The following is a 26,974-nucleotide window of genomic DNA, read 5'->3' as shown; positions in this document are numbered from 1 at the left end:
ACCCAACCCAAACTCCTCACAAATCTTCACCTCGCTGTTTGTTATAGCTAACTTTTTCTATGAGGATACCATGTCTGACTCTTTGCTTGTTGATCTGATTTGCTAGCAGAGTTCTTAGAATGGTGATGCTCTTGATGATGTCGTCTTCTCTCCCAATCACAGTGGGTCAATTTTCATATCACATCGGGTCAATTATGTTTTGGAGTTTTGAACTCTGCATCAGCACCAGAAAACACTGTCAACGGTGCCAACGGGGTCTTAACATATCAATCGGCATTTCATCAATGCCGGTGGCCTTGTTGGTACCAAAGCTTTGTATTGCTTTCATTATCTTATAATTTGTTATCCCCATAGCCTGGTTTTGTGGGACATCCTTTCCAGGTCTTTCATCCTGTCTGGGTCTTCATCCTTCCTGGGTCTTCTATCCTTCCTGGTCTTCCATCCTTTCCAAGTCTTTCATTCTTCACAGGTCTACCATCCTTCCTGGGTCTTCCATTCTCCCCGAGTCTTCCCTCCTTCCCGGATCTTCTATCTTTCTCGACTTTACCATTCTTTCCAGGTCTTCCATTCTTTCCAGATTTTCCATCCTTCCCAAGACTTCCATCCTTCCTGGGACTTCCATCTTTCCCAGGTCTTCCATCCTTCCTGGTCTTCCATCCTTTCCAGATCTTCCATTCTTCCCAGGTCTTTCTTCCTTTCCAGGTTTTCCATCCTTCCCAAGTCTTTTATGCTTCCTGGGACTTCCATCCTTCCCGGGTCTTCCATCCTTTCCAGATCTTCCATTCTTCCCAGGTCTTTCTTCCTTTCCAGGTTTTCCATCCTTCCCAAGTCCTTTATGCTTCCTGGGACTTCCATCCTTCCCGGGTCTTCCATCCTTTCCAGATCTTCCATTCTTCCCAGGTCTTTCTTCCTTTCCAGGTTTTCCATCCTTCCCAAGTCCTTTATGCTTCCTGGGTCTTCTATCCTTCTCGGTTCTTCCATCCTTCCCGAGTCTTCCATCCATCCTGGGTCTTCTACTTCTATACAGAGAAGTGCTTCCATGTATTCTCTCCATCTTGCTCCCTGTGATCGATACTTTTCCTTCTTCATCTCCATTTCCATTGTTACATTTTGATCTTCCTGTTAGTTTCTTTCCTTCCATCTCCATCTTCCTTTGTTTCGTTTCTCTCTTCTGTAGATTTCATCACATCGATTGTTTATTTCCTTGTTTCACTTGTTGGCACATTCTTCAGATAATTCCAAACATTTCTTTAATCTTATTTTGATCTCTTTCTCTCATCACAGGAAGGATTTCTTTGGTGATTCAGTTCTTACTTCTCTTTTGGTCGGGACGACGACGTCGGCGGAGTTTCCAAGGCAATTTCCTGCCACGTCTTGCACATAGTCCGTTCTTGCTGATTCACGGTTTCTTCACATGTTTGTTTCTATTCTCAACACTCTCCGTCCTTCTCATCGAGTCTCTGCAGTTTTTTTCTTGTTCTGGTGGTTCTTACCTTTAATTTTGTTGTTATTGTGTGATCTCATCGTTTATGGACTCTGGGCATCACTTCACATTTTGCAGTTTCAAAACACAGGCATGGTCCACGGTTGTCACCATTAGGGTACCCGACCTGAGAGACGCCGCGCAGCCATCACCAGAGTACATGTAGATGGGAAGTAGACGCAAAGAGGCCACAGGAGTTTAGCAGCACTGAGATGTAACAAAGGATAACAAAAATAGGTGAACAAAGGATTTTACCACTTGCCGACTGCCTAACTGGGAAAATACGGCTTGATTTTATGATGGTAAACTGGAGTTATGGCTGCACTTAGATGCCAAAATCCCCCAGGAATATACATTTTCCTCAGCCGCTGCTCTTTCTGATAAAAGCGATCCGAGTGGCTGATTTGCCGCTGGATCACTTTTAGAAGCGGCAGGAAGGGTCTCGTGGTTCTCGGGCTTACCTGGCTCATAGGGAAGCCTGGGAACCGATTCGGGGCTGGCGGCGGCTGGCCATAGAGATTAGCAGAGGAAAGATGGCCCCCGCTCAACTCTATGACCTAGGAGGACTGGAACAACGTCATGACATCACTTCCAGTTCACTCCCGATGTAAACAAGGCCATTTTTTTTTTTTGGAAAGCATTAGAACAATTTGCATATTTTTTTTTTTTTATCTGATGCTCTCCATTGTCTTATGGACCCCAGATCTTTCCATAAAGAGGACCTGTCATGCTTTATTGTTATCACAAGGGATTTTTTATAATTCTTTTTTTTTTTTTGTTTTTTTTTTATTTTATATATTACAACATTTATATACGTTTACCTTCACATCACCTTCACTTCCATCCTATACACAGAAAACAAACAAAACAAACAAACAAAAAAAAATATAATTCTTGTGATAGCAATAAAAGTGAAAAAAAAGGAATTAAAAGGGACAGTGTAACAATAAAAAAAAATCAATGTTTTTTTTTTTTTTTTTTTTTTTATCTGATGCTCTCCATTGTCTTATTGACTGCAGATCTTTCCATAAAAAGGACCTGTCAAAAATTTTTTTTAATTCTTGTGATAGCAATAAAAGTGAAAAAAAAAGAATTAAAAGGGACAGTGTAAAAATAAAAAAAATATCAATGTGTTTTTTTTATTTTTTTTTTTATCTGAAGCTCTCCATTGTCTTATGGACCCCAGATCTTTCCATAAAGAGGACCTGTCATGCTTTATAGTTATCACAAGGGATTTTTTATAATTCTTTTTTTTATATATATATATATATTTTATATATTACAACATTTATGTACGTTTTACCTTCACGTCCATCCTATACACAGATGTAATAAAAACAAACAAAACAAACAAAGAAAATCATTATAATTCTTGTGATAGCAATAAAAGTGATAAAAAAAAAGAACGAAAAGGGACAGTGTAAAAATAAAAAAAATATCAATGTGTTTTTTTTATTTATTTTTTTATCTGAAGCTCTCCATTGTCTTATGGACCCCAGATCTTTCCATAAAGAGGACTTGTCATGCTTTATTGCTATCACAAGGGATTCTTTATAATACTTTATATATATATATATATATATATATATATATATATATATATATATATATATTTTATATATTACAACATTTATATACGTTTTACCTTCACGTCCATCCTATACACAGATGTACAAAACAAACAAAACAAACAAAGAAAAACATTATAATTCTTGTGATAGCAATAAAAGTGATAAAAAAAAAGAATGAAAAGGGATAGTGTAAAAATAAAAAAAATATCAATGTGTTTTTTTTTTTGTTTTTTTTTTTTTTTATCTGATGCTCTCCATTGTCTTATGGACCCCAGATCTTTCCATAAAGAGGACCTGTCATGCTTTATTGCTATCACAAGGGATTCTTTATAATTCTTTTTTTTTTTTTATATATATATATATATATTTTATATATTACAATATTTATATACGTTTTACCTTCACGTCCATCCTATACACAGATGTAATAAAAACAAACAAAACAAACAAAGAAAAACATTATAATTCTTGTAATAGCAATAAAAGTGATACAAAAAAGAATTAAAAGGGACAGTGTAAAATTAAAAAAAATAGCAATGTTTTTTTTTTTTTTTTTTTTCTATCTGATGCTCTCCATTGTCTTATTGACTGCAGATCTTTCCATAAAAAGGACCTGTCACGCTTTATTGTTATCACAAGGGGTTTTTTATAATTCTTTTTAAATTTATATATATATTACAACATTTATACACGTTTTATCTTCACGTCCATCCTATACACAGATATAATAAAAACAAACAAAACAAACAAAAAAACCCCATAATTCTTGTGATAGCAATAAAAGTGATAAAAAAAAAGAATGAAAAGGGACAGTGTAAAAAATTAAAAAATAAAATAAATAATAACATTTATTTTTTTTAAAGTGCCCCTGTCCCCCAATGCTCATGCTCAGTGGTGAACGCATACGTAGGTCACACCCTCATATATACACAGTGTCCGCACTACACATGTGCGGTATCACCACAAACGTATTAGCGAGAGCAATCATTCTAGCGCTGGACCTCCTCCGTAACTCTAAACTGGAAACCTGTAAAAAAAATTGAAAGTGTCACCTATGGAGATTTTTAAGTACCGTAGTTTGGCACCATTCCACAAGCGTGCGCAATTTTAAAGCGCGACATGTTAGGTATCTATTTACTCGGCGCAACATCATCTTTTATATTTTACCCAAAAATTCTGTTATATATTGTGTATTTTTTTTTTTATTATTCATTAAAGTGTATTTATTAAAAAAAAAAAAAGAATAGTATTTGAAAAACCGCTGCGCAAATATCTTTTGACATAAAAATTGCGACAACCGCCGTTTTATTCTATAGGGTTTTTGCTAAATAAATATATATATATAATGTTTGGGGGGTTTAAGTTATTTTCTAAGAAAGAAAATACAGATTTTTACTTGTAAACAAAAAGTGTATGTCCCATTTGGAGTTATATAAGCTGTCTGTAGACTCCACCCTGGGAGAGAACAAAGGCTTGCAATCCATTCATTGTCCAATAAAAGGGAAGATCTCCATTATCGGCCATCACCTTATCTCCTCCAATCTCCTCTCCCCACCTCGGATTATTGGAAGTCAATAATGCAGCTTTTCTGTGATGGGAATTTGGATTGGTGGGGCCGGGAAGGGGAGGAGAAGGTCTGACTTATAGACAGGGGGGGGGGGGGGGGGGCCTCGGGAATCTCTGACTGACGCTGCACACATAATGGCTTGGCTGACAATTAATGTTTTTTTTTTTTTTTTCATTCAGCTAATGAAAAAATAAATAAAAACATAAAAAAATAAACAAATATTTATTTAATTCGAATAAAAAGATAAACAAATGTTTATTACCTCCCTCGATCTCGCTGTGGCTTAAAAAAAATAGCCGACATATATGCCACGGAAAAAGCCACCGCAATCATGCTGGGTAAAGTTCCTCCACCGCAAACTCGCTCATCCGTGTCTTTATGGACCTTGCTTTGTGCACTGGTCCAAACCATTTGGTGGAGGGGGGATTATGGTGTGGGGGGGGAGGGGGGATTATGGTGTGGGGTTATTTTTCAGGGGTTGGGTTTGGCCCCTTAGTTCCAGTGAAGGGAACTCTTAAGGCGTCAGCATACCAAGACATTTTGGACAATTTCATGGTCCCAATGTTGTGGGAAAAGTTTGGGGAAGGCCCCTTCCTGTTCCAACATGACTGCCCACCAGTGCACAAAGCAAGGTCCATAAAGACGTGGAGGAGCGAGTTTGGGGTGGAGGAACTTGACTGGCCCGCACAGAGTCCTGACCTCAACCCGATAGAACACCTTTGGGATGAATTAGAGTGCGGACTGTGAGCCAGGCCTTCTCATCCAACATCAGTGCCTGACCTCACAAATGCTCTTCTGGAAGAATGGTCAAACATTCCCATAGACACCCTCCTAAACCTTGTGGACGGCCTTCCCAGAAGAGGTGAAGCTGTTATAGCTGCAAAGGGCGGAGCCAACTCAATATTGAACCCTACGGACTATTGCCCCGTACACACGGTCAGATTTTCCGATGGAAAATGTGTGATAGGACCTTGTTGTCGGAAATTCCGACTGTGTGTGGGCTCCATCGGACATTTTCCATCGGATTTTCCGACACACAAAGTTTGAGAGCAGGATATAAAATTTTCCGACCACAAAATCCGCTGTTGGAAATTCCGATCGTGTGTACACAAATCCGACGGACAAAGTGCCACGCATGCTCAGAATAAATAAAGAGATGAAAGCTATTGGCCACTGCCCCGTTTATAGTCCCGACGTACGTGTTTTACGTCACCGCGTTCAGAACGATCGGATTTTCCGACAACTTTGTGTGACCGTGTGTATGCAAGACAAGTTTGAGCCAACATCCTTCGGAAAAAACCCTAGGATTTTGTTGTCGGAATGTCCGATCAATGTCCGACCGTGTGTACGGGGCATAAGGCTGGGATGTCATTAAAGTTCATGTGCGTGTAAAGGCAGGTGTCCCAATACTTTTGGTGATATAGTGTATACATGTAAAGCGCTGCGTAAATTGACGGCGCTATATAAGTACCTGAAATAAATAAAGTAAAATAAACAAAATAATTTTTTTTTCCCGGAAAAAATTTGTTGTTGCTATTTGTTCTTTGAAAAAAAAAATGTGATTTTTTTTTTTTTTTCCTTTGCTCCCCGGCTGTTTCCAGATTGTGGGCAGGCTGGTATTGTGTCCAGCGATGTGCGGAGAACAATATTTACTGTTCCTGCCCACAGTGTGAAGTGATGAAAGGCGGGTCAGTTGTCTGTCACACAGTACAGTGAGGAGCGGCCATACGCTGGAGGGCGAGGAGGTGACACCCCACAGCCAGGAAGAGTCATCACTTCTCTCCCTTCATAATCAGAGGAGAGAGAAGAGGAGAGGAGAGGAGAGGAGATCACTTCTACAGACCGCATAACATACAAAGCAACACCTAGAAATATACATAGTATAGACACAAACATATTATATACCTACACATATACACAAAGGATAGACAAACACACATAGTAAACCTATACATATAGTATAGACCTATACATAGTAACATATACACACTATAAACATATACATAGTAACATATACACACTATAAACATATACATAGTAACATATACATATAATATAGGCATACACATAGTATAGAAATATATGTAGTATAAATCCTGTATTATAATAATAATAATAATAATAATAATAGACACACACATAGTATAGATATAAACATACTAAATATTTACACATAGTATAGACAGTTGCACACACACAGTACAGATAAGACAGTTGCACACACATAGTACAGATAAGACAGTTGCACACACAGTACAGGTAAGACAGTTGCACACACACAGTACAGATAAGACAGTTGCACACGCACACAGTACAGATAAGACAGTTGCACACGCACATAGTACAGATAAGACAGTTGCACACACATAGTACAGATAAGACAGTTGCACACACACATAGTACAGATAAGACAGTTGCACACACAGTACAGATAAGACAGTTGCACACATATAGTACAGATAAGACAGTTGCACACACAGTACAGATAAGACAGTTGCACACACACAGTACAGATAAGACATTTGCACACACACAGTACAGATAAGACAGTTGCACACACACAGTACAGATAAGACAGTTGCACACACACAGTACAGATAAGACAGTTGCACACACACAGTACAGATAAGACAGTTGCACACACACAGTACAGATAAGACAGTTGCACACACACAGTATGGATAAGACAGTTGCACACACATAGTACAGATAAGACAGTTGCACACACACAGTACAGATAAGACAGTTGCACACACACAGTACGGATAAGACAGTTGCACACATACAGTACAGATAAGACAGTTGCACACGCACATAGTACAGATAAGACAGTTGCACACACACAGTACAGATAAGACAGTTGCACACATACAGTACAGATAAGACAGTTGCACACGCACATAGTACAGATAAGACAGTTGCACACACATAGTACAGATAAGACAGTTGCACACACATAGTACAGATAAGACAGTTGCACACACATAGTACAGATAAGACAGTTGCACACACACAGTACAGATAAGACAGTTGCACACACATAGTACAGATAAGACAGTTGCACACACATAGTACAGATAAGACAGTTGCACACACATAGTACAGATAAGACAGTTGCACACACACACAGGAGACACAACCATCAACAGGAAAAATGAACAACATTGAGTCCTGCCAAGGCGGCCACCTTCTGGCCAACCACAAAATCGGGAAGAGCGGCGCACAGTCATCTCTGGACGCCGAACTGATCCAGAAACTCATCGCCGAGTGTCAGGAAGCCAAAAACTTCGCTTATTGTCCCTACAGCAAGTTCCGGGTGGGGGCGGCACTGCTGGGCAAGAACGGGAAGATCTACCGGGGTGAGTAAAACTCGGCTCCGCTGGGGTGGGGGCGGCCAAATATAGACGGATTTTATTGGGGCGTGATGAGAATTTTGGAATTCTTTGATATAACAGTAAAACCTCGGATTGTGAGCGTAAATAGTTCCGGAAACATGTTCGTAATCCAAGACACTTGTATATCAAAGCGAATTTCCCCATAAGAAATAATAGAAACTCAGATGATTCGTTTGACGATCATTTATTTATAAATCCTTCAGTTTATAGTCCATATAAAGAGATTATAGCGATGTGATCGGTTGTGTGACCATAAGGCCCCTTTCACACTTATACGACGCCGACTTCAAAGTATTCCCTGCGCTACTTTGGTCCAACTTCCATACGATTTCTACTCCATAGACCTCAATGGTAAACCCTCAAGTAGCACGCAAATCGTACCTGAATAATAGAGACACAATTCCAGCACTACTTTGTAAGCACGAGCTGAGAAGGGTTAATGCCAAAGTTGTGGCAAAGTCGTACAAAGTAGTACTGCTCCCAAATCGTGGTAAAATCGCGGCAAAATAGTGGCCGCGAAATCACGGTAAAATCGCGCGACTTTGAAGTTGTATAAGTGTGAAAGGGGCCTTAAATGTCCTTCTACAAATGGAATCCTCCACAAGGGGATTAGAAGAAAAATCCAGCAGGAGGTCCGGAGTATAAAAGAGAAGAGAGACGAAGTGTAGCAATATGTTGCTAAATGTTGGACCTTCATTAAATGTAACAATATTGCTACACTTAGAGGAGGCGCCCTCTCTTCTCTTTTTTTACTCAGTTGTGACGCTACTTGTATATCAAGACAAGTGCAAGTAGGGATGTATTTTATTGGGATTTTATGTGATAGACCAACACAAAGTGTCACATAATTGTGAAGTGGAAGGAAAATGATAAATGATACAAATAAATATGTGAAAAGTGTGTGTGTGGGGGGGGGGGGCATTTGTATTCAGCCCCCTTTACTCTGATACCCCTAACTAAAATCTATTGGAACCAATTGCCCTCAGAAGTCACCTAATTAGTAAATAGAGTCCACCTGTGTGTCATTTAATCTCAGTATAAATACAGCTGTTCTGTGAAGCCCTCAGAGGTTTGTTAGAGAATCTTAGTGAACAAACAGCATCACGAAGGCCGAGGAACACACCAGACAGGTCAGGGATAAAGTTGTGGAGAAGTATAAAGCAGGGTTAGGTTATAAAAAAATCTCCCAAGCTTTGAACATCTCACGGAGCTCTGTTCAATCCATCATCGGAAAATGGAAAGAGTATGGCACAACTGCAAACCTACCAAGACATGGCCGTCCACCTAAACTGACCGGCCGGGCAAGGAGAGCATTCATCAGAGAAGAGCCAAGAGGTCCATGGTAACTCTGGAGGAGCTGCAGAGATCCACAGCTCAGGTGGGAGAATCTGTCCACAGGACAACTATTAGTCGTGTTCTCCACAAATCTGCCCTTTATGGAAGAGTGACAAGAAGAAAGACATTGGTGAAAGAAAGTCATAAGAAGTCCTGTTTGTAGTTTGTGAGAAGCCATGTGGAGGACACAGCAAACATGTGGAAGAAGGTGATCTGGTCAGATGAGACTAAAATTCAACTTTATGGCCTAAAAGTAAAACTCTATGTGTGGGGAAAACTAACACTGCACATCACCCTGAACACACCATCCCCACCGTGAAACATGGTGGTGGCAGCATCATGTGGTGGGGATGGTTTTCTTCAGCAGGGACAGGGAAGCTGGTCAGAGTTGATGGGAAGATGGATGGAGACAAATACAGGACAATCTTAGAAGAAAACCTGTTAGAGTCTACAAAAGACTTGAGACTGGGGCGGAGGTTCCCCTTCCAGCAGGACAACGACCCGAAACATCCAGCCAGAGCTACAATGGAATGGTTTAGATCAAAGCATATTCATGTGTTAGAATGACCCAGTCACAGTCCAGACCTAAATCACATTGAGAATCTGTGGAAAGACTTGAAAATTGCTGTTCACAGACGCTCTCCATCCAATCTGACAGAGCTTGAGATATTTTACAAAGAAGAATGGGCAGAAATGTCCTCTCTAGATGTGCAAAGCTGGTAGAGACATCCCCAAAAAGACTTGTAGAGAAAGGGGGTTCTACAAAGTATTGACTCCGGGGGGCGCCATACAAATGTCCCCCTCCCCCCACACACATTTCACATATTTATTTGTATCATTTATCATTTTCCTTCCACTTCACAATTATGTGACACTTTGTGTTGGTCTATCACATAAAATCCCAATAAAATACATTTATGTTTTTGGTTGTAACATGACAAAATGTGGGAAATTTCAAGGGGTATGAATACTTTTTCCAGGCGCTGTAGCTTTTGGTAGATCTAAGACAATTGTATGGCCAGCAGCCAAGCTTTCTAAGATTCAGCAGGCCTCTCGCAGTGCTCCCTGACACGTCTGTTTTTTTTGTACAGGTTGCAATGTAGAGAACGCCTGCTACACTCTGGGGATCTGTGCCGAGCGCAACGCCATCCAGAGAGCCGTGGCTGAAGGCTGCAAGGAATTCATCGCCATTGCCGTCACCAGGTAATCCGCCCCACATCTCTTCATCTGCATGGGAAGCTGATGTTTATTTTTATTTGGATGTAGCAGGGAGGAGACCACCTGTCTATGGACTTTGTCCTGGTGTCACCGGTACAGGAAGTGAGGGGGAATCTAACATTCGGAGTTGTCACCAGAACACCAACTTCCTGTTGTGTCTATGAGACAGGAAGTGAAGGAGAATCCCCACCAATAAGACCCAAAAATAAGACCCAAACGTTCCCTATCCGGCTCTAAAGACAGAACTATTCCTGATCTCCGGAGGATGGGATTGTCCGTATGGATCCCATTGTAGACGATCCGTCACCTTCCTCTATATTCTGGGGGAACAATGTAAGACGCGGAGTACAGGAACCGGATCGGGATCATAGAGAGATCCCCGGAATCTTCTCCGCAGGGATCCAATTCTATCCAAATTCACAACAAACAGTAACAATGTAACACGAGGATGCGGGAGATCTCCATGTGTGATATCTTGTATGAGTATCGATCGTATCTGTATAATATTCATAGGCTGACATGAGAAGTATTGATCGTATCTGTATAGTATTTATTGGCTGACATAGGGAGTATTGATCGTATCTGTATAGTATTTATTGGCTGACATAGGGAGTATTGATCGTATCTGTATAGTATTAATTGGCTGACATGGGAAGTATTGATCGTATCTGTATAGTATTAATTGGCTGACATGGGGAGTATTGATCGTATCTGTATAGTATTAATTGGCTGACATGGGGAGTATTGATCGTATCTGTATAATATTCATTGGCTGACATGAGAAGTATTGATCGTATCTGTAAAGCATTCATTGGCTGACATGGGGAGTATTGATCGTATCTTTATAGCATTTATTGGCTGACATGGGGAGTATTGATCGTATCTGTATAGTATTCATTGGCTGACATGGGGAGTATTGATCGTATCTGTATAGTATTAATTGGCTGATATGGGGAGTATTGATCTTCTCTGTAAAGCATTCATTGGTTGACATGGGGAGTATTGATCGTATCTGTATAGTATTAATTGGCTGATATGGGGAGTATTGATCTTATCTGTAAAGCATTCATTGGTTGACATGGGGAGTATTGATCGTATCTGTATAGTATTCATTGACTGACATGAGGAGTATTGATCGTATCTGTATAGTATTAATTGGCTAACATGGGGAGTATTGATCGTATCTGTATAATATTCAGTGGCTGACATGAGGAGTATTGATCGTATCTGTATAGTATTCATTGGCTGACATGAGAAGTATTGATCGTATCTGTATAGCATTCATTGGCTGACATGAGAAGTATTGATCGTATCTGTATAGTATTCATTGGCTGACATGAGAAGTATTGATCGTATCTGTATAGCATTCATTGGCTGACATGAGAAGTATTGATCGTATCTGTATAGCATTCATTGGCTGACATGAGAAGTATTGATCGTATCTGTATAGCATTCATTGGTTGACATGGGGAGTATTGATCGTATCTGTATAGTATTAATTGGCTGATATGGGGAGTATTGATCTTCTCTGTAAAGCATTCATTGGTTGACATGGGGAGTATTGATCGTATCTGTATAGTATTCATTGACTGACATGAGGAGTATTGATCGTATCTGTATAGTATTAATTGGTTAACATGGGGAGTATTGATCGTATCTGTATAATATTCAGTGGCTGACATGGGAAGTATTGATCGTATCTGTATAGTATTCATTGGCTGACATGAGAAGTATTGATCGTATCTGTATAGCATTCATTGGCTGACATGAGAAGTATTGATCGTATCTGTATAGTATTCATTGGCTGACATGAGAAGTATTGATCGTATCTGTATAGCATTCATTGGCTGACATGGGGAGTATTGATCGTATCTGTATAGTAATTATTGGCTGACATCAGGGGGTATTGATGATTATGGTGATGGACACTGCTGCACTGTCAGAGGACCTCCTGGCTCAAGAGGCAGTCAACGTATGAGAGCGACAAACACGAAAGTCTGGAGACAGGTTGCTTCAAATCATTTCCATTTTACTGTTCCAATTGGCATAAGGAACTGACGCATTTTGGGGTCCTAAATCCCCCCTCCGACCTCCCCTTTAGTCTTCCCCAGGTGTACCGGCTCCTCCCCTTGACTGCAAATACAGCCCACTTAGGAGCGCCCACTCCTCCAGGGTGACACCCACCCATTATTTCGATATTTGCATAACTCCTCCCAAGAGCCCGCCCACTGCTTGCATCGGGACTGAGTGCTGCGGAGAGAAGTACTGAGTCTTCAGAAGACGGATGGCTCAGGTCAGCGGGTGGCGCCCTCATCATTATCATTACCAGACTTCGGAGGAAGTGACTCAACCTGGAGGATTTCTCAGCAGACGTTAAGTAATGGCGTTGGCCGCGCCCCGTGTTCCCCGTACAAGACACTCTGTGTTTGTATGTCAGATCGCACGTACCGTGTTAATGCGTCACCAACCTGTAAAACGCTCCGTTGTGCAATTATTAAGTAACTTCCAGATGTGTGGTCACGCGCCGCGCTGACTGCTGGTGAGCGTTCTCCTTCATGGTTTAATTTAACGAGAACCTGTCACCATTTTTATGTTAATAAATTACTTGTTTCAACCTTTTTTCCTTATTTTGTTACATCTCAGTGCTGCTGATCTCCCGCAACCTCTTTGCAGCCACTTCCCAGCTACATGCACTCCAGTGATGGCTGCCCGGCATTTCTCAGGATGGGTTTCCTGATGGTGACAACAGTGGGCCGTATCTGTGTAATGTGTATTGAAACTGCTTAGTTTCCAACAGCAGCCCATGTGACAGGGTGACAACGCAGGAGCACGGTGGGGAGACATCAATGGAGTGTTGTCACCCTAAAACAGGAAACACCTAAATAGGGACCTTAATGGCAGGATCACCCGGGGAACAGGGGACCATTTCTGTGTATTGTGTGTTGAAAAGGCAGTCTGTAGTCTCCATCAGAAGCCCTTGTGACAGGGTGACAACACAGGAGCACAATTGGGAGACAGGGACAGAGCGTTGTCACTCAATAACAGGAAGTGCCTGAACAAGAATCGTCATGGCACGATCCCCGGGGACAACGGTGGACCATGTCTGTGTAATGTGTGTTGAAATGGCCCCTTGTAGCCTCCAACAACAGTCTGGGTGACAATGAAGGAGCACGGTAGGGAGACATTTGATGGAGTGTTGTCACCCTAAAACAGGAAACACCTAAATAAGGAATTTAATGGCAGGATCACCAGGGACAGCAGTGGATCATTTCTGTGTATTGTGTGTTGAAAAGGCAGTCTGCAGTCGCCATCAGAAGCCTGTGTGACAGGGTGACAACGCAGGAGCACGATTGGGAGGCAGGGGAGGAGCGTTGTCACCCTATAACAGGAAGTGCCTGAGCAAGGACCATCATGGCAGGATCACCGGGGACAGCAGGTGACCATTTCTGTGTATTGTGTGTTGAAAAGGCAGTCTGTAGTCTCCATCAGAAGCCCTTGTGACAGGGTGACAACACAGGAGCACAATTGGGAGACAGAGTGTTGTCACCCAATAACAGGAAGTGCCTGAACAAGAATCATCATGGCAGGATCCCCGGGGCCAACGGTGGACCATGTCTGTGTAATGTGTGTGGAAATGGCCCCTTTTAGCTTCCAACAATAACAGCCTGGGTGACAACGCAGGAGCGCAATTAGGAGACAGGGACAGAGTGTTGTCACCCTATAACAGGAAGTCCCCGAGCAAGGACCATCGTAGCGGGATCACCGGGATCAACAATGGATCATGTCTGTGTATTGTGTGTTGAAAAGGCAGCTTGCAGTCGCCATCAGAAGCCCGTGTGACAGGGTGACAACGCAGGAGCACAATTTGAAGGTGGGGCGGAGTGTTGTCACCCTATAACAGGAAGTGCCTGAGCAAGGACCATCGTGGCAGGATCACCGGGGACAACAGTGGCTCGTGCCTGTGTAATGTGCGTTGAACTGGTCGCCTCCACCAGAAGCCCGCGGGTCAACGCAGAAACAAAAGATCATTTTTGATTGGCTGCCACTGGTCACATGTCATTCAGTTTTTAGCCTTTACCTTTATATATTTTGGACTGCTGATGTGGGGGAAGGGGCAGGGGGGAGGGGGTCCACTCGTAGCAGGAGGTAGCGCAGTGGGTGGAGCCCGCAGAGGTGTGCGGTCGGAGGCACCCTTTAGCTTGTTTCTCGGTCACCTCCGTTCATCGGCTGTAAATCATTCCGTAAAAATTGTAAACTGAAAAAAGAAAAAAAAGCTGACAACATGCGATTAATGGTTACCGCGGACGGGGGGCCCGCCGACCGCACACAGCGCCCGAGTCACCGCGGTTATCCATTAACTGGCTGATCCTGATTTCAGAGGTTATATAACTGACAGTAGGAGCTCTGCCTATCCGGCGCACAAATCACCCAACCGGCACCGCGAACGCCAAATATTCACCTATAAGAGATTATACGCACCCAACCTGTGGCCCCAGGGCCAAATGCGGCCCTTGGTGTTTGCAGTCTGGCCCTCGGGCCCCAGCAGTCAGAGGGGGGGGGGGGTGATTTGTAGAGGGGTCTTCCATAGTGTCCTCCTGTAACCCATCCCCCGCTCTCTGACCATTTCCTCCTGTCAGTCAGCAGACTGTGTGTCCTGTACCATTACGTATAAAGAATATTATATGTGGCCCTTTGGTGAAGCCAGGGGCCACAAATCCAGCCCCCTATAGGTGAATGTATGGTAATCTGGCAACTAATAATCCCAGAGGAAGCAGCAACAGAATCCAGCTCCTCGTCAGATAAAGAAGGGCTTATCTGCAATATATTAGAGAACACAAGAGGGCGCCTCTGATGGCAGCAGCAGAAAATGTATTGATTAAAAAATAATATTTCCACTCACAAAAAAAAACAAAAAAAACATGTAAGTGAAAATGAAGAAAAAGAGGGTTTGGGACTTTAAATGAGGAAGATCTGGCATGGCTAAAAGATGAGTCAATGTAACAAGACGTGTTTTATTCATTAAAAAACATGACATAGTAATATGAATATATAATAAATAGGCAGAACAATCACATATTATTGACCAGATATTCATAAAAACAATCAGAGCAACTTGGAGATGACATATTGAGGTACAATTGAGGTCCATAATAAAGAATTACTTTAAAAGCAGCATTGTGGGGTAGCATTGGGAGTGGATAAAGTAAAACCATTAAAAAAGAAAATGGTGCATCACAAGCGAGCTACCACATCATCAGGGGCGAGCTACCACATCATCGGGGGAGAGCTACCACATCATCAGGGGGCGACCTACCACATCATCAGGGGCGAGCTACCACATCTTCAGGAGCGAGCTACCACATCTTCAGGAGCGAGCTACCACATCATCGGGGGAGAGCTACCACATCATCAGGGGCGAGCTACCACATCATCAGGGGGCGAGCTACCACATCATCAGGGGCGAGCTACCACATCTTCAGGAGCGAGCTACCACGTCATCAGGGGCGACCTACCACATCATCGGGGCGAGCTGCCACGTCATCAGGGGCAAGCTACCACATCATCAGGGGCGAGCTACCACATCATCAGGGGAGAGCTACCACATCATCAGGGGAGAGCTACCACATCATCAGGGGCGAGCTACCACATCTTCAGGAGCGAGCTACCACATCTTCAGGAGCGAGCTACCACATCATCGGGGGAGAGCTACCACATCATCAGGGGCGAGCTACCACATCATCAGGGGCGAGCTACCACATCTTCAGGAGCGAGCTACCACATCTTCAGGAGCGAGCTACCACATCATCGGGGGAGAGCTACCACATCATCAGGGGCGAGCTACCACATCATCAGGGGGCGAGCTACCACATCATCAGGGGCGAGCTACCACATCATCAGGGGAGAGCTACCACATCATCAGGGGCGAGCTACCACATCTTCAGGAGCGAGCTACCACGTCATCAGGGGCGACCTACCACATCATCGGGGCGAGCTGCCACGTCATCAGGGGCAAGCTACCACATCATCAGGGGCGAGCTACCACATCATCAGGGGCGAGCTACCACTTCATCAGGGGCGAGCTACCACTTCATCAGGGGCGAGCTACCACATCATCAGGGGAGAGCTACCACATCATCAGGGGAGAGCTACCACGTCATCAGGGGCGAGCTACCACTTCATCAGGGGCGAGCTACCACATCATCAGGGGAGAGCTACCACATCATCAGGGGAGAGCTACCACATCATCAGGGGAGAGCTACCACGTCATCAGGGGCGAGCTACCACTTCATCAGGGGCGAGCTACCACATCATCAGGGGCGAGCTACCACTTCATCAGGGGCGAGCTACCACTTCATCAGGGGCGAGCTACCACATCATCAGGGGAGAGCTACCACATCATCAGGGGCGAGCTACCACATCATCAGGGGGCGAGCTACCACATCATCAGGGGAGAGCTACCACATCATCGGGGCGAGCTACCACATCATCAGGGGGCGAGCTACCACATCATCAGGGGCGACCTACCACATCATCGGGGCGAGCTGCCACGTCATGAGGAGCGAGCTACCACGTCACCAGGGAAGAAGCTACCACGTCATCAGGGACAAGCTACCACGTCATCAGGGGCGAGCTACCACATCATCAGGGGCGAGCTACCACATCATCAGGGGCGAGCTACCACATCATCAGGGACGAGCTACCACGTCATCAGGGGGCGAGCTACCACTTCATCAGGGGCGAGCTACCACATCATCAGGGGAGAGCTACCACATCATCAGGGGTGAGCTACCACTTCATCAGGGGCGAGCTACCACATCATCGGGGCGAGCTGCCACGTCATGAGGAGCGAGCTACCACGTCACCAGGGAAGAAGCTACCACGTCATCAGGGACAAGCTACCACGTCATCAGGGGCGAGCTACCACATCATCAGGGGCGAGCTACCACATCATCAGGGGCGAGCTACCACTTCATCAGGGGCGAGCTACCACATCATCGGGGCGAGCTGCCACGTCATGAGGAGCGAGCTACCACGTCACCAGGGAAGAAGCTACCACGTCATCAGGGACAAGCTACCACGTCATCAGGGGCGAGCTACCACATCATCAGGGGCGAGCTACCACATCATCAGGGACGAGCTACCACGTCATCAGGGGAGAGCTACCACATCTTCAGGAGTGAGCTACCACGTCATCAGGGGCGACCTACCACATCATCAGGGCGAGCTGCCACGTCATGAGGAGCGAGCTACCACGTCACCAGGGACAAGCTACCACGTCATCAGGGACAAGCTACCACATCATCAGGGGCGAGTGCGCCAATGTCTGTAAGAAAACATAAATAAATGATATGGTCCAAAGTTACACCCAAACACGAGGGAGACTAAGTACTTACATGTCAATGAAGTCCAGACCATGTGAACATGAGAAGTGGTGCGTGCTTGAGATGTTCATTCCGGGAGCGGAGGAAGGGCACGCAGGAGAGCCGGACATCATGATCCCCGGAGAAAAGGAAACAAGAGATCAAAAAGAAAATAATTTGGGCTCCAATGCTGTAAAAGTGAATAAATCAGGGAGACGATGAATATATGAAGGTGTTTTATATCATTGAAAAGTATTGAACAGTAAATGGAGCCCAACACCAAGATAACAAATACATTGGATCCACTTTGTACAATTTTTGGCCGAGTTTCCTCAACTCATTCCGTGTGCAAAATCTTTCCAATGTATGAAGATGATTATAAAACCTTCTAAATGTGTGATCTGTAATTCTATACATTATACAGGGGGGGTCTACATCATCTCATTATATATACAGGGGGGGGTCTACATCATTGTGTTTTCTGTGTGTTCCGTGTTTTCTGTGTGTTCCGGTGACAGTAAATGTAATACAACATAACGCCTGCGTCTTGCACATGAAGTGCGCGGTCCGGTGTCGGGTCCTCCTGGACTGACCTGTTTGTGTCTTTTCAGTGACGTGGAAAAGGAGTTCATCAGCCCCTGTGGAGCCTGCCGACAAGTCATGAGAGAGGTACACCGACCATCCTCCCCGTCTGCTGAACTCCAACACTTAGAGGGGGAAAAACATAACAATGCATAAAATACACAAAAGCTATAAACAGAAATGGACATAATAATGGGGGAGATTTACTGCAACTGGTGCAGCTGTGCATGGCGGCCAATCAGCTTCTAACTTCAGCTTCTTCTATTAAACTTTGACAATAAAACCTGGAAGCCGATTGGTTTCTATGCAGAGCTGCACCAGATTTTGCACTCCACAGGTTTAGTAAATAACCCCCAAAGTAACATTGTTTATAAACATTGATCAGACGGGAGACAGAGAGATACAAAGTAATATTGTTTATAAACATTGATCAGACGGGAGATAGAGAGATACAAAGTAACATTGTTTATAAACGTTGATCAGACGGGAGATAGAGAGATACAAAGTAACATTGTTTATAAACGTTGATCAGACAGGAGATAGAGAGATACAAAGTAACATTGTTTATAAACATTGATCAGACGGGAGATAGAGAGATACAAAGTAACATTGTTTATAAACATTGATCAGACGGGAGACAGAGAGATACAAAGTAACATTGTTTATAAACGTTGATCAGACGGGAGATAGAGAGATACAAAGTAACATTGTTTATAAACATTGATCAGAGGGGAGATGGAGAGATACAAAGTAACATTGTTTATAAACATTGATCAGACGGTAGACAGAGAGACACAAAGTAACATTGTTTATAAACATTGATCAGATGGGAGATAGAGAGAAAAACAATTAAGCTTTGACAATATAACCTGGAAGCTGATTGGTTTCTATGGGGGGGGGGGGGGGAGCTGCTTTCACCTATACTGGATCTGGAAGACAAATACTGCACTAACCCTCAAATTGCTCCTAACCTTAGAGCCATCCATAGATGCAGTAATATTCTTTCCTGCACGCCATGGGTAACAGGGCAGAAAATTGCCAGAGTCCCCCATCAACACTGAATCCCTCCCGCACAGCCACTGTGTTCCGGCGGGCGAGGAAGCCGTCCCTGCCGGGAGAACACAGTCATTATTGCTAGCGACTATACCAGCTGCTAGCAATAACCGCATGTAAAATCCGGCAGGCTGGTTGTACCTAAGTTGATCGACCAGTCAATCGTTTCCTGATGAACCGGCCGAGATTTGAACCATCTATGGCTTGCTTAACACTAACCCTAACACTGATCCTAACCCCAACACTGATCCTAACCCCAACACTGATCCTAACCCCAACACTGATCCTAACCCTGACTCTGCGGCCTCGTGTTGCACATGCTCACCGCTCTCCTCCTTGTTCTTCCTCCAGTTCGGGACGGAGTTGGAAATCTTCCTCACCAAGCCGAGCGGCTCGTACCTGCTGACCTCCCTCCACCAGATGCTGCCGATGTCCTTCGGGCCGGAGAACCTGAAGAATTAGGACTTAGGAATAATAATCACCGTCATGTATATTGTGATTGTATATTCTCTTATTTATTGGACGCGATGATGTCACAGAAGGCGCGGGATGTCTTCCCATTGATTGCTCTGAAATACATTGTATCTTTCACAGACAAGATGAGATCAGATGGATTATTAACTAACCCAAATCAACCAATCAGAACTCAGGGTGTATTTAAAGTGTATCTAAACCCGCCTCAACCAACCAATCAAAACTCAGGATGTATTTAAAGTGTATTTAAACCAAAATCAACCAACCAATCAGAACTCAGGGTGTATTTAAAGTGTATTTAAACCAAAATCAACCAACCAACCAATCAGAACTCAGGGTGTATTTAAAGTGTATCTAAACCCGCCTCAACCAACCAATCAAAACTCAGGATGTATTTAAAGTGTATTTAAACCAAAATCAACCAACCAATCAGAACTCAGGGTGTATTTAAAGTGTTTCTAAACCCAAATCAATTAACCAATCAGAACTCAGGATGCATTTAAAGTGTTTCTAAACCCGGACACAGTGATGTCATATATTGCGGCGCACCGCTCCTCAGATGTGGTGGCTGCATTCATTTTCTTTTTTTAGATTTTTTACCCCCTTTATTTTCACCCGGCGATCCCGCCACTTCCTGTCCTGGGGTGACAACACTCACTGTACTGTATGGAGGAGCGGCGTTGTCACTGCAGGACAGGACTACAGAACACCTTCTCCTGTTCTCCATAATACGGAGGGGGAGGGGGGGTTCTGTAGTCCATAGAAATAGCTGGGAACAATGTAACTGATAAGCACAGGAAGTTATCAAGTCCCCCAGGTTTCTGGCAGGATCACCAGACACTTATCAGGCAGATATAACAAAATGCATGAAGAGCCAAAATATTTTTTTCTCCACTGTGGTGTTTTGCGAATCGCATGCTTCACCGCAGCGCACATTGATACGTGTTGTGATTCATTATTGAGGCACCCCCAATACACGGAGGCTGCACAGATCCAACGCACATGCGTGGCGGCAGCACGCCGTAACGGACTTCCATGCGTTGTGGTGTGCCGGGTTACCAAAAAATGGCGCATTTGGCGTTTCGCTGCCCATTCATCTAAATGGAACGCCTTAATGTAACACACACAAAGAATTGCGGGGGGGGCACAGCGTGCGGCTCAGCGATCAGGCACCTTTTTCATGGAGTCTGTCTTAAACAGTCAGCAGCACGTTTATATATATATATATATATATATATATATATATATATATATATATATATATATGTATGATAATCGCAGTGGGCGGGGTTAGAACCCGGGAACGCCCTGGCTGCATTTTCACTCCCTGAAGATTCCAGCCGATGCGGAGATCGTTCTGCAGGGCAGGAGTGACAGTTGCTCAGCAGAAGTTGTCTGAGGACCAGTTCAAACCGCATGCAGTCCAGTGCGTTTTTTTTTTTTTTCTGCATCCAAAACGCATGGAAAGTAGGTTATATGGTTTCCAATGGCAGAGTTCACACCCAGTGCGGTCAGTTCCCGTTCCAGAAAAAAAAAAAAAAGTAGAAAATGCTGCATTTTTCCTGCACTGGAACATGGTAAAAACGCATCAAAAATGCACCGGCATGGACTGGAACGCATCAAAAACACACCGGACCCCAGTACAGTGAAAAAAAAAAAAAAATAGGAAAAAGAAGAAAAAAAAAATCACCTGGAGGGCCGGTTCACACCACAAAAACGCACTTCAGATCTGTTCCGGATGCGTTTCTGCATGCGTGTTTTTTAAGCATTCTGGTGCGTTTTTGATGCGTTTCCGGATGCATTCCAGGTGCTTTTTTTTCTTTTTTCCTGTTTTTTCCCACTCTATTAGGTTCCAGTACGTTTTTGATGCATTTTTTGGTGCGTTTTTGATGCAGTCCGGTGCTTTTCCCTCCCCTCTTTTTTCTTAACCTTTAGGGCCAGTTCACACCACATGCAGTCCAGTGCATTTTTTTTCTGCATCAAAAGTGCATGGAAAGTAGGTTGTATGGTTTTCATTGGCAGAGTTCACACCAGTGCGCTCCAGTTCCAGAAAAAAAAAGTATTACATGCTGCATTTTTTTCTGCACTGGACTGTACTGGAACGCTGTAAAATGCATCAAAAACCGCACTGTAACGCACCGGAACGCACCTGAATGCACCAAAAAACGCACTGCAACACACTTGTCCTTATTTAAGGTTAAGAAAAAAGGGGGGAAAAAGCACTGGACTGCATCAAAAACGCACCAAAAACACATCAAAAACGCGCATGCGGAAAGCCAACCTGGACTGCGTTTCTATGGTGTGAACTGGCCCTAAATAGGGACATGTGTGTTCCAATGTGTTTTTGATGTGTTTCCAGATGCATTCCAAGTGCTTTTTTTTTCTTCTTTTTCTCTATTTTTTTTCCCACTATACTAGGGTCCAGTGCGTTTTTGATGCATTTTTGGTGCGTTTTTGATGCATTTTTGGTGCGTTTTTTATGCAGTCCTGTGCATCCCCCCCCCCTCCTCTTTTTTCTTATCCTTAAATGGGGATATGTGTGTTCCAGTGCCTTTAGGTGCATTCTGGTGCGTTTTTGATGCGTTTTACAGCGTTCCAGCGCAGTCCATTTCAGGAAAAATGCAGCACGTTCCGCTTTTTTTTTTCTGGAACGGACCGCACTGGTGTGAACTACGCCATTGGAAACCATATAACCTACTATCCATGCGTTTTTGATGCAGAACAAAAACGCACTGGACTGCATGTGGTGTGAACTGGCCTCGGAATGCATCCGGAAACGCATCAAAAACGCATCAGAATGCACCAAAAACATGTTAAAAACGCACTTGCAGAAACGCGTCGGGAATAGATTTGGAGTGCGTTTTTTGTGGCTGCGCAGGGGGTGCCGGATACAACTCCCGCCATTCTTCTGTCTGCAGGGATGCAAATTGGCATATTCGGCTTTCCATGTCATTCAGGTCCCACTATGGGTGCGGCGATTGTGGGGAGGACATTAGAGTGTGAGCTCTTCTGGCGAGAAAGGGTTCCGCAGAATCCATTGAATTTATATTAAAACAAATAAATAAATGAGATTAGGGAAAAAGGATTTTAAAGGAAAAGCACTTTCATGTGACCGAAGAGAACCACCAGGTGGCGCATGTGTTCACTTTTAAACTTTTACAGCATAACTTCAACACAGAGCAGGGATGGAGAATTGTGTGCTTACCTTTCCGGAACATTCCTTTCCCGGTGCGTCTTCATGGCGCCACACGATAGGGGCGGAGCTACAATGCCATGATGTGCCAGGAGAATTCACCTACGAAGAGTTACCTCCTATAGAATTTCCAGCTCTGTTCGGCCGGTCTTGGGATCTGCCAGGCCGGTGACACACCTACTTCCTGGCTCAGCAATGCAGCTTCCTGTGTCACCTCCCCGCCTCCATCCTGCTCAGCGTCATTGTCTCCGTCCAATCAGCAAGTTACATATAATAAAATGATAAAAATAAAATCTGTATTGCAGTCATCAGATATAAAATCCAAATGATAGACAATTGATTACGAACACCATGAAGGTGAGTCCGTGCGTTTTTTGTGGGGGGGGGGGGGTGTTGCACTGTTCCGTGTACGGTCCCTCGGATTGAGGAGTATTATGGTCACCGCACACACTAGGGAGCTGTGATTTAGATAAAGGTTATAAATGTAGTAATAATTATAAAAATAACAATATTGATGATGATAATAAGAATAAAAATAATATTAATTATATTATTAATAATAATAATAATAATAATAATAATAATAATACAAATATTATCATGAAATCGTAATAATACTAATAAAAATAATAATAATATTAATAATATAATAATAAAAAAAATACAATAATAATAATAATAATATTATTATTAATAATAATACTAATAAAAATAATAATACTAATATAATAATAAAATAATATTGTTATTAATAATAATAATAGTATAATAATAAAATAATAATAGTATAATACAAATAATAATATTAATAATATTAATATTAACCAAGAGGATATTTTATATTATGACAACATTATTATTATCATCATCAGCATTCAGACTTTATAAAGAATGCAATAAGAAATGTAAGGGTGCAATTAGGATGGCTAAGATAGAACATGAAAGACACATAGCGGAGGAGAGCCAAAAAAATCCCAAGAAATTCTTTAAGTATGTAAACAGTAAAAAAGGGAGGACAGACCATATTGGCCCCATAAAGAATGAGGAAGGACATCTGGTTACAAAGGATGGGGAGATGGCGAAGGTATTGAATTTATTCTTCTCCTCAGTCTTCACAAGGGAATCGGGGGGCTTCAGTAACCAAAACTGCAGTGTTTATCCTCATGACACATCACAGGAAGCACCTACATGGTAACAGAGGACAGAATTAGAATTAGACTTGGGAAACTTAACATTAATAAATCACCGGGACCAGATGGCTTGCATCCGAGGGTACTTAGGGAACTCAGTCAAGTGATTGCCAAACCATTGTTCATAATTTTTACTTACAGTCTACTGACTGGAATGGTATCAGTTAGCCTAACATCAATAGTATGTAAACTCTTGGAGGGGATGATAAGGGACTATATACAAGATTTTAGTAATAAGAATGATATCATTAGCAGTAATCAGCATGGATTCATGAAGAATCGTTCTTGCCAAACCAATCTATTAACCTTCTATGAGGAGATGAGTTGCCATCTAGATAAAGGAAGGCCCGTAGACGTGGTGTATCTGGATTCTACAAAAGCATTTGACACAGTTCCCCATAAATGTTTACTGTACAAAATAAGGTGCGTTGGCATGGACCATAGGGTGAGTACATGGATTGAAAACTGGCTACAAGGGCGAGTTCAGAGGGTGGTGATAAATGGGGAGTACTCAGAATGGTCAGGGGTGGGTAGTGGGGTTCCCCAGGGTTCTGTGCTGGGACCAATCCTATTTAATTTGTTCATAAACGACCTGGAGGATGGGATAAACAGTTCAATCTCTGTATTTGCAGACGATACTAAGCTAAGCAGGGCAATAACTTCTCCGCAGGATGTGGAAATCTTGCAAAAAGATCTGAACAAATGAATGGGGGAGGGGCAACTACATGGCAAATGAGGTTCAATGTAGAAAAATGTAAAATAATGCATTTGGGTGGCAAAAATCTGAATGCAATCTATAGACTGGGGGGAGAACCTCTGGGGGGATCTAGGATGGAGAAGGACCTGGGGGTCCTAGTAGATGATAGGCTCAGCAATGCCAAGCTGCTGCTAACAAAGCAAACAGAATATTGGCATTAAAAGGGGGATCAACTCCAGAGATAAAATGATAATTCTCCCGCTCTACAAAACTCTGGTCCGGCCGCACCTGGAGTATGCTGTCCAGTTCTGGGCACCAGTCCTCAGGAAGGATGTACTGGAAATGGAGCGAGTACAAAGAAGGGCAACAAAGCTAATAAAGGGTCTGGAGGATCTTAGTTATGAGGAAAGGTTGTGAGCTCTGAACTTATTCTCTCTGAATTACTGGAAAAATCTCCTTTAGTGTTGTGAGTGCTGCCTGTCTGCCGGCCGTCTCTTTCCACAACTTCCTGGGTTCACAGCATGCTGTGCAGCTTCTCCTCCATTTCTAAGGACTACATATCCCATGGTACCTTGCTGATTCCTGCCCTGACTCACTTCCTGCAACTCCTCCCCTGAGAAGGCGGGCTCTGTGAAATGTGTGACACAGCAGTGCCTCCTCATAGGACGTAGTGACTCCGTGTCCCAGAATTCCAGGAAGGAAATGTGTGGGGTCTTCATAAAGTGAGTTTACAAATTCAGAGTAATAGAAGGAAATCATTGGAATACAATGTGGAGATGAGGATCGGATTTTACATTGTGACCAGGGATAGGCTTTAAAATGAAGTCTAATTTGGTATATTGATATAGATGGGGGTCCCTGTGGATGTCGCGGGGTCCCTGTAAATGGGGTGGGGTCCCTACAAATGGATTGGGGTCCCTGTAGATGGATTGGAGTCCCTATGGATGAATCGAGGTCCTTGTGGATGGATCGAGGTCCCTGCAGATGGATCATGGATGGTTCGTGGTCCCTGTAGACAGAGCAGGGTCCTATAGATGGATTGGGGTCCTTGTGGATGGATCATGGTCTCTGTGGATAGATTGGGGTACCTGTGGATGGATTGGGGTCAATGCAGATGGATTGGGGTCCCTGTAGACAGACCTGGGAACCTATGGATGGATCAGGGTCCCTGTAGATGGATCAGGGTCCCTATGGATGGGTCGTGGTCCCTGTAGATAGATCAGGTTTCCTGCAGATGGATCGAAGATGGGGCGGGGTCCCTGTAGACAGAGAGGAGTCCTATAGACGGAGTGGGGACCCTGTGGATGGATCAGGGTCCTTGCAGATGGATTGGGGTCCCCGTAGATGGATCAGGGTCCCTGTAGATGGATCAGGGTCCCTGTGGATGGATTGGGGGGTCCCTGTGGATGGGGTGGGGTCTTTGTAGATAGATTGGGGCCCCTGCAGACAGATCTGGGTCCCTGCAGATGGATTGGGGTCCCTGTAGATGGATCGGGGTCCCTGCAGATGGATCGGGGTCCCTGTCGATAGATTGGGGTCCCTGTGGATTGAACGGGGTCCCTGTAGACAGATCGGGTTCCTGCAGATGGATCGGGGTCCCTGTAGACAAAGAGGGGCCCCATGGATAGATCAGGGTCCCTGTAGACAGAGCGGGCCCTGCAGGTGGATCAGGGTCCCTATGGATGGGTCGCGGTCCTTGTAGATAGATCTGGTTCCCTGCAAATGGATCATAGATGGGCCAGGGTCTCTGAAGATAGATTGGGGTCCCTTTAGATATATTGGGGTTCCTGCAGACGGATCTGGGTCCCTGCAGATGGATTGGGGTCCCTGTAGATGGATCGGGTTCCTGCAGATA

The 26,974-nt window shown here is 43.7% G+C and overlaps 1 protein-coding gene across 1 annotated transcript; it reads left to right on the top strand.

The window, feature by feature from the left end:
- The first annotated feature begins 6,317 nt into the window (after positions 1–6,317).
- On the top strand, positions 6,318–23,584 carry CDA (cytidine deaminase). Its single transcript, XM_073601537.1, has 4 exons — positions 6,318–7,980; positions 10,443–10,554; positions 18,542–18,599; positions 19,917–23,584. The coding sequence occupies exons 1-4, from the start codon at positions 7,776–7,778 to the stop codon at positions 20,025–20,027; spliced, it is 486 nt and encodes a 161-aa protein (XP_073457638.1). The 5' UTR covers positions 6,318–7,775; the 3' UTR covers positions 20,028–23,584.
- The last annotated feature ends 3,390 nt before the right edge of the window (positions 23,585–26,974 follow it).

Source organism: Aquarana catesbeiana, linkage group LG10, assembly GCF_042186555.1.
Source record: "Aquarana catesbeiana isolate 2022-GZ linkage group LG10, ASM4218655v1, whole genome shotgun sequence".
Lineage (NCBI taxonomy): Eukaryota > Metazoa > Chordata > Amphibia > Anura > Ranidae > Aquarana > Aquarana catesbeiana.
This window is presented reverse-complemented; position numbering and strand designations above follow the sequence as displayed.